This window comes from Asparagus officinalis, chromosome 8 (assembly GCF_001876935.1).
Source record: "Asparagus officinalis chromosome 8, Aspof.V1, whole genome shotgun sequence".
NCBI classification, from domain to species: Eukaryota; Viridiplantae; Streptophyta; class Magnoliopsida; order Asparagales; family Asparagaceae; genus Asparagus; species Asparagus officinalis.
The window spans coordinates 49,002,218-49,011,373 of NC_033801.1; the positions used below are offsets into that span (position 1 = coordinate 49,002,218).

Genomic DNA, 9,156 nt, shown 5'->3' on the forward strand with positions numbered 1-9,156 from the left:
ATTGTTGGAACTAAAAGGGGTAAGTGATTTGTCGAGATATTTACAGAATATCATACAATAGGAAAGAATCACAGGGCATGTCGACTGACATCGCAGGGCGTGTCGACCGAGACCGCATTTCGTGTTGACACAAGGGGCGTCGTCTCGTTCGGTTGGGCTTCGTGTCGACTAGCTTCGAGTCGACTAGCACTGCCTTTCGAGTCGACATAAGGGGTGTCGTCTCGTCTGGTCGGTTGCAATTCCTTGGTCGGTTGCAATACTTTAATAAATTGCTCATCTGCCAAGCTTTAAATATCAAAACGGCACTGAACTTATTTCATAGATTATCTCCCATTTTCTGGATACAAAAAAATATTCTCTAATTTTACTCGTATATATTCTCACAATGCTAAATCATTGAAACTAGCAAAAATGTTTTCTCCAGAATCTTCACTTTCTCCACCTCTTCACTAGTTTTCCACAAATAACCGTGCATCAGATGATTCTTTATTACGCTATTAGCACTGCATCTCCCAGAGGAGTCCAAATTCTCTTAGAACGCCCACATGCAAGTGAATAGTTCTTACACGCGAATGGTAAAGTAGGCGAGCAAATTGATAATTTGCCCTCCGCATTGGTAATTTGTTCCTGATTGAGATTCACCATTCATCTCTACTCTTAAGTCTAGCAGAAAAGTTAAAAAAATAAATATAGCCTGTTAGTAACAGATATTACAATGTCTTATTTATTTATTTATTGACTTTATTATGAATTAGCCTGTTAGTAACAGATATTACAATGTCTTATTTATTTATTTATTGACTTTATTATGAATTGAATATTCAATTTCCCTAGAGCCTGTTAGTAACAGATATTACAATGTCTTATTTATTTATTTATTGACTTTATTATGAATTGAATATTCAATTTCCCTAGTAACATAGGGAACCAAAGCAGTATTTATCGCAATCATCAACATTCTCCATTTCTCCGCCCTTTTTTTTTTTTCGTGTTACAAGCAAAACTTTCCCACACATCTTCCATTATAAGAAATCCTATGTTATTATGCAATATACATTATGCATGCCTCTTGCTTTCAACTTCGTCCAACTTGTCTAAGAAAATTTTACTACAATATATAGCTAAATGTATTTAATTTCCGCCTAACGGCACTGCCACGATCCTTTGGCTTGAAAAATTAATACAATACTTTACCTAGAATAAAAACTCTGTATCCATGAGATCGAATACCTTATGTGAACCCTTTGACTTTGCCCCGGGCTTGAACTGGTTACCTTCAATGTACCTGCAATCAACTCATATAGAGTAAGTACCCTTCTCAAAATTCTTCAGAAAACAGTAACCTAATACTTACAGTTCTTTGAGGAAGGGGTGTTTGTACAGTGCTTCAGGAATCCTCCCAGTAAAGGTATTGTGGTCCAAGTACCTGAGGTAACCAAAAAATTGATTGAAATTTAAGTCCTTTTTTTCTTTTGGGAATGAAACTGGTTTAGAAAATAGACTAGACTTACAGATAAGTAAGTCTAGGGATATTCGCTAGCTTTGCAGGCACTGGTCCAGCCATTTTGTTGTAAGATAGATACCTAAGACCACAAATATAAAGAATGACTCGTAAATGTTCCATCCTCATTATATCAAGCTGGGTATGTCGAAGAGAAGCACTTACAGAATTTCTAGATTGGTAAGGTTTGCAAGCTGATCTGGCAAGCCTCCACCCAGCAGATTATTGTTTAGATATCTGGTTTGTAATTCAGAACTAATCATTTACCCACCAAAATATGACATTGCTCTAAATACGTAGATTGAAAACCAAACCCCACTTACAAGTTGCGAAGAGAAGGGAAGCCATCTCCATTGCGGATGAAATCCCTCAACGTTCCTGACAAGTGGTTGCTGCTAACATCCCTGGAGAGTTTACAGCATTGCTTAGCATAACCATTTTAGTAAGCACGTCAAAAAATTGTCACAATGAGGAAAGAGAGGCAGGGAGAGCGTACAGATGTCGTAGATTCTTTAGACTCCCCAGCTCTGGAGGAATTCTTCCAGTAAACCGATTCTCATGAAGATAGAGATAGCGGAGTTCTGGCAAATTTGCAAGCTCCACAGGGATCTCACCTTTGAAATTATTGAAGCTCAGATACCTGCAGTATTGTTAGTCAGATGAATGTGTTAATTTCGATTTCTCAAGGAACAAAGGATACATTAAAAAATGAGTAGCAAGGAGTTTCTTACAAGTGAGTAAGTTTCTTGAGTTCACCAATTTCAGAAGGAAGCACATCTTGAAGCTTGTTCCATCTCAGATTTCTACAAAATCAGGTAATTAAATCAATCAGAAAAATGTCACAAATGAATTCATCGAGCACCTAAAACTTTAATGAGCATCAAAACCCATCATCAATTTGCCCGTGAACTAATAATAAGCACAATGAATTATGATAAATAATTACTTGTTATCACACATATCACATGCGAGCATGTAATCACTGGCTCACTCACATCTATAGAAAGTTTACCTAGAAAATTTTGTAACAGATAAACATCCTTCCTCCGAGCTGAAGCCTCAAAGTAGTACATTAACCACCATTATTTCCTCTATCCCTAATATGTCCTCCCCAATGCTAATTTAAAAATGTGAGCATTATTTTAGTAAATGAGCTCCTTTAATGGACATATAATGCAGTTCTAAATTGAACTCGACATAAAGGGCTGTCAGCCAAGTAGCTATTTTATGTATGAAGAAGATTACTAGTTAACAAGTACAAGATATATGGAAATAAAGCCAAGACCAGATGAAACTTAAGATAGGGAACCTCACCTTCCTTTTCATGTCGATCACCATCAGGGGCACATCCACATAGTGTTCAGTGGTGTCACAGGACAACACTAAATTACCTACTTTATAGATATTTTTTAATTTACTTTGACTTGTATTTACTACTTAACCCTCCGCAAAGCCCACAATGCTGGGAGACTCGTGCACTAGGACATCTTTTTTACCCACATATACTACTTAAGATGCTACTAAAATCAGAGTATAAACACCAGCAAAGCGGTAAAATTCTACAGTTGTAAATGTATATTCCAAGCTTTTTTATGAACTAATAAGCTATTTGAGGACGCCACTGGTCAAAATCCTTGATCCGCCACTGATCGCTATACTATAATGTGCAAATCTTAAAACATCAGTAATATAAGCAAACAGTCTTTTAAATTTTTTAATGTTTCGTCTGCCCTTTAGTGGCCATAGGGTGAGAGTATGTAGATCATTATGCTACAGCAAGAGAGTTCACCACTGTGCCACGGAGGCACTAAGAGCAGAAAAATTTTAAACCACAAAACAAAGAGCTTTGTTGTACATATCTTTGTTCGCTAACTAGGAATACCAAAGGAAAATACATAGAGTTATGTCTAACCCTAAGTCAAGCAAGCAGCAGCCTGAAAATCCATCAACATGAGATCAGCTGATGATAACAACTTGAAGGCAACACAAAGTCTCATTAACTAAACTTTTGTATATTTTTTTTTCAACATGATATTAACCAACTAAATATATTTGGTGGCAAGTTCGTGTCCATGGAATCTGTAGCGAGAAGGGGCTTTCCATAAACCCAGAAGAGTAGAATGAAAACTATTAAACATGTAATTTAGGCTCATACTCTCACACTTATTACATGGAGAAAAGGAGATATGATAACTGGCGGTCCACCTCATCAGAACTAAGATGGCCAGAATTGAAGAACTTTAGGATCCAACCACGATTTATCAGTCACTGAGCCAAAGATATTCCTCCTTGGAGAACACGAAAACCAAAATAATGAACGACACCAGCAACCAGTCTATAAAAGCCAATGGTGGTGACTTTGTCATCAAAGAACCTATCTTTGTCCTACAGTAAAATTTATGATTTATACCTGGTATCTTTATAATCATTCTGCTACATAGATCACAAATTATTAACCATGTAAAACTTAGAAATGCTGCATTCCAGCTAACAACAATACAGGTTCCAGACTTCCAGTTTATTCCAAATCATTTTTAGAGAAAACACATCTTCAGTTGAGAATACAGAACCAACATAAACGACATAGATATACTCTTTCAGAAAATGATAATAAGTCAAAAGGTTCAATAATGTTGGTGCTTAACTTCTCATAAAGTATAAATAGAAAATTGTCAAGATAATGAAACAAGTCAACAATGTTGCACTAAAATATAAGGTGATAGCTAGAAGAGGGAAAACATACAATGATCTGAGGTGCCTCAGCCTTCCAATTTGAGGAGGAATCGGCCCTGTCAACTTGTTGTTATGGAGATCCCTGTCATTGAAAAGAATGTCTACATAAAAAAATTCTCCTCCAGAGAAACATTGAGGTTAGATAAAATGTAATTGTTCTACTCCTAAAACGTACGTTCACAATGGCCTGTTGTGTTACACCATTAAGTATGACACTCGATGACAATAAGTTGCTACAGAAGATTGTGCTAATGAAGATAGTACTAATGCTTCCTACTACTAAGGCTTTACGAACAAGAGAACGGGTTTTATTTTTGAATGGTTTGGATAGGCAGGGCAGATTATTGCTCTATACATGAGTCTAACTAAATGTTCTAAGCTAATTTACCCAACAGATTTCAAAAGTATGCATAGAAAATTACTATCTATGCATTTTGTCAACAACAAAAAGAAAATGTTTATGAATATTGTCCATCATTCTACAGATAGAGAGAAGTTATATGATGACTAAGATGATCCAGACTCCAGATACGGTGTATGTTTTAGTAGCAAACCAACAAAAGGAACCAGTATTTGCATGTAGGCTTGAGGCTACAAAAAATATGTAAACACCTACAAGTCCACAATGTGCAATACACTCATACTAAAGTTAGTAATTGGTAGCATCGCTACACGTGCAGTAGAGATTAAAACACTGCTTCAATACCCCAAGTTGTTCTATTTTTTATAAAATGGTTACTTTAATATCCTAAAGTTTCACTTATCTTTTACTTTTATAACTTGAAGTTTGAATTTATCCAAAATAATATTCTGATAAATTTAAGATCTGAAAATAAAGTTACTAGAACAAGACGTTGTGGCATTAAATTGTACTAAATATTTCAATAAAGTTATGGTTAACACTATTTTCATAATAATAAACAATATTGGAAAATTATAAGGAGTTTGCATTGATTCAAGGGTATATAGTTTTAGAAATAAGGGTTACACTTTTGCAGTTTCCTAAAACTTTTCTTCTGAGAAAAAATTCAATGCATTAGATCTTGAAGTAAAAAATGTTATGTTGGAGGCCTTCTTCGTAAAAGTATTTTTTTTATTGTTTTAATCCTTTGGGGAAGAGGGAAAATGGTGAAGGAAAAAGACAAAAACCTTTGTAGGACAAATCACTGTAGAAATGCAGAAGGTTTTTTACATAACAGTATTGATTATAATCTAGTGGGCCTCCCACGGTTTTTTAAGGTAATAAATACAAACAAATTAGCTAGAAAATGTTCATGTGCTTCTTGAATGTGCATGCCAGGTAGTTGTGATTCTTGTGGACCTACATGGCACAAGTATTTTCCAACAGTAAATATGATACTAAAATTTGCTAATAGATATCAAATATTTGATCAGCAAATCCTGATATTTCATCGACCAGGCATTAGGGTGACAATTTACTACAAAATAACAAGATAATAGAAAACTTACAGCCTCGTTAAGTCCAGCAAGTTTGTAACAGCAGTAGGAAAAGGACCAACAATTGATACTGCATAAACCTCCCTGCATGTGTACAATCATAACACGAGTTGTTGTGTAAAATATCTGGTAAAAACATGGTTTCTACATGGAAATTCATGTAAATAAATTCTCTTATAAAATAGTAAATGCAATGGCAAACAGGTATTAGGTATCAACTATCTTTTACATTGAGAAGTCTATCCTTCATCAAAATATTTCAGGTAGCCAAATATTAAAGACTTATAAACTTTGTCTGCTATCTGTCCAACTATCCAAATGCTAGAGGACATAAGGAGCTATAATAACCATAATAGAGCAGCATAATGAAGAGAAATTTAAAGTTACAAAAATCTGAGCATCCATCATAAATAAGACAGATTTTATTGACATGTGGTAGAAGTTTTCTTGTAAACTGTTGCTTTTCAGAAATGAAGGGACAATATTGATTTTATTAAAATGGAAATTCTCATATGCTAGTTTTAATCATATACAATTTCAGAGAAGATCGTCTGTAAACGAAGGTGAATGGTATTAATTACTCAGTATCTGCATAGAGTTACTGCACAATCTCATGCTCAGATAACCAGCTTTTGAGAATAGGTGAATATTAAGATACGTCAACATTGTTTACAGTTAGTCTTCTTGGTTACATGCAGCAGACATGCAGGATGAAAGCCACTTAAATTTATGGATTCGTTAATTTGTCAACTTAGTTGCCAATAAAAAATTACTGAGCACTTCTTGATGATGTCGGTCTTTGATTAGCATAATGCCAGATTGGGAGGTGACGTATCATGTTGATACAAACAGTAAGTATAGATTGTGACTTTGTGCTAAGAAAAGAAATTTTCCATAAATGTCTGAAACATATTTCTAATTTGAGCAGCAAATAAATGGACTCTCACAAAGAGCTTTCTCCAAAACATACTTGCTCCTTTTGTAGTTGCAGAGCAGCAGATAGATATGACATTCTCGGTTCAACCATAAATCCATTACAGCTCATGAGTGATACACCAAAATCAAGATTTTTGCACATGTCGGGAGAAAAAGTCTAAAGCATGAGGGAATAAGACTGATTTCTTACAATTCAGTTACAACTCGGTAATCTCCTTGTTGAGAACATGTAACTCCAGACCATGGGGGCAGGTCTCCGTCTCCGCATGGATCATCTCCGACCCATGCATAGACAACCCTCCATCCAAGGGAGGCCTTAATTTCATTCAATGCTTTTACTGAAAGAATAAAGTCATTTTTAAAGCATTAGAGAAGAACCAAGAAGTCTTAACATCTATAATAACATGAAATTACAGATAGTCTTTATATCCAAGTGGCAATAAATGATGAACCTTGAGACGATAAAAACTTCTGTTGCTAGAAAGGAATTTTAACTAGCAAAGCAGTATGATAGCCATTTATATCCAAATTGAACCACATGCATCATATCTCCATCTGCACTAAGTTAATAACTTCTCATCAACAGTCTAGGAATAAAGGAAAAAATGGGTTCAAATTTGGTACTAAGTCGTGTTTGGATATACAGAAGTAAAAATTGAAAGAAGGAATAAATAAATTTGTGCACATGCTGGCAAATGAGTCAGAAAGAAACAGATGCACTATTGAATAAAGTACAATTATAGGTTTCATGAGAGGAACAGCGTGGGTAGTGAAATTTCACCTGGTCCTTATAGTTAGGAAACAAAATGTGATAGCAAAAGATACTAGGAGCGAAAAAAATATATACGAGTGAGGAGTATACAGGGATCAATCTCTTTTGCAAGAAACTGAAAAAAGAAAATGTTGAATAACGGTAAGCTACTTCCTACATCGCCCGGAAAAGGCTTTATGAAGTTCGCTCAAGATGAAATGTTTAGGAGTTAGTTCAACATGTTAAGCATGGTCCAAATGGATGTCTATCGACAGGCAAAGAATGTGGTTTGTGTGCTGACCTAGGTATGCGATATAACGCTTAAGATCCATTATAAACCCATATCTCACAATCAGCGAGCAAAATTCCAATCCATTCAGTTTATAGTCGCAAAGATTCCTTTGACGCGTTCGGCGAGGAAACGAAAAAGCATAATTTACACTCATATCATCAAATTTCAGTTTACAGTCATAATAAAGCATCAGTACCTCTACAAACCAGTCTCGGAGAATAGGGATATATTAGTTCACTATTTGAAATTTTGCACTGTTTGCGGCTGTACAAGATTTCAATAATATCAAAATTTTGGTTTTTTTTTGCTTTAACAATCAAGCTGAAGCTAAAAAAAATTACATTAACAGCCAAATCAAGCTGAGCTATGAAACTAATGCAAGGAGATTCGGAGATCTACCGTCTCTTTTAACGGTTTTGGATCGGGCGAAGCTGAGGAGGAGGAGGAAGCAGCAGAGGGATGCTAGGGCCGAGGAGCTCCCCATCGGCGGAGATACGGATCTAGGACGGCGGAGAACCGGATCCGATCGGATCGGATCGGATCGCGATCTGTAAGCGATTCGATTTGAATCTCTAAGCTCCGAGGTTGACTCGGTGATGAGAATGAGATTTTGTTTTCGCAAAAAACAACGCGCTTTGCTTCTTCGGAAGTGCAACAGACTCGTTGGTTTCAGCCAGCAGCCGAGCACTAGTGATGAGCGTCGGTGCCGAAATTTTGCTCATGGGTTAGCATTAGAATTACGATCTCAGGGATAAAGTCAAAATAGCGTACATATTCCAACCTAAATTTTGACTGCGGTCAAATTTAGTTTTTTTCTTTTTTCTTTTTTTTCTTTTCCCCCACCCAGTGTCCCACTGCTTATTGTAGATAGGACTAATTCCAGCTAGGTGGCTGACACTGCCCCAAAAGTTTTTTTTACTTGTTGGGGACTTCGAACATGGGACTATCCCGCAAATGGATTATCCACCAACAAGAATGCAGTAGGGCCTTACACCGCTACATTAACCCTGCAAGTTACTGCTGTCACATTTCTCATTGTTTAGTTGTTACATATTTGGTTGTAAGGTGACGGCTCATTAACAAAATGAAGACACAAATTCACATTATAGATGACTGTTTATTTAGTAAAATGAATTAATAAGATAAAAAGTGGTGAGTCCATACGTTTTAATGTGGCAATTAGTGTAGACCTAATTATATGTGCAACTCTTAGTAACTAATTTTGCAAAATAAGTCGTCATAGTATATTTTTCCCCCTCTTGTTCTCTAAAGTAGGTTGCTTCAAGATTAAAAAAATTGCTAATATGGTATCTTTCTTTGCTAGGATTTTTTTTCGGTGTTTGAATTTAGGTATATATTCTTAAAATAATTTTTTAATATTACATGGGTCTTAAAAATATTTAGGAAATTGAGGCCTTGCGCTTGTGTCCTGCAAGGCTGTGCGCTAGGATACTTTATGGCTAACTGCTTATACCATATAGTTTA

The 9,156-nt window shown here is 35.8% G+C and overlaps 1 protein-coding gene across 1 annotated transcript; it reads right to left on the bottom strand.

Annotated features, from left to right (window-relative positions):
• LOC109820433 (probable leucine-rich repeat receptor-like protein kinase At1g35710) lies at positions 943-8,418 on the bottom strand. The gene is made up of 11 exons (XM_020386573.1): positions 8,071-8,418; positions 6,819-6,966; positions 5,705-5,776; positions 4,245-4,316; positions 2,233-2,304; positions 1,998-2,141; positions 1,825-1,905; positions 1,667-1,738; positions 1,512-1,583; positions 1,355-1,426; positions 943-1,285 (listed from the first exon to the last, which is right to left on the bottom strand). Exons 1-11 carry the CDS (start codon positions 8,153-8,155, stop codon positions 1,195-1,197), a joined length of 981 nt encoding a protein of 326 aa, XP_020242162.1. The 5' UTR covers positions 8,156-8,418; the 3' UTR covers positions 943-1,194.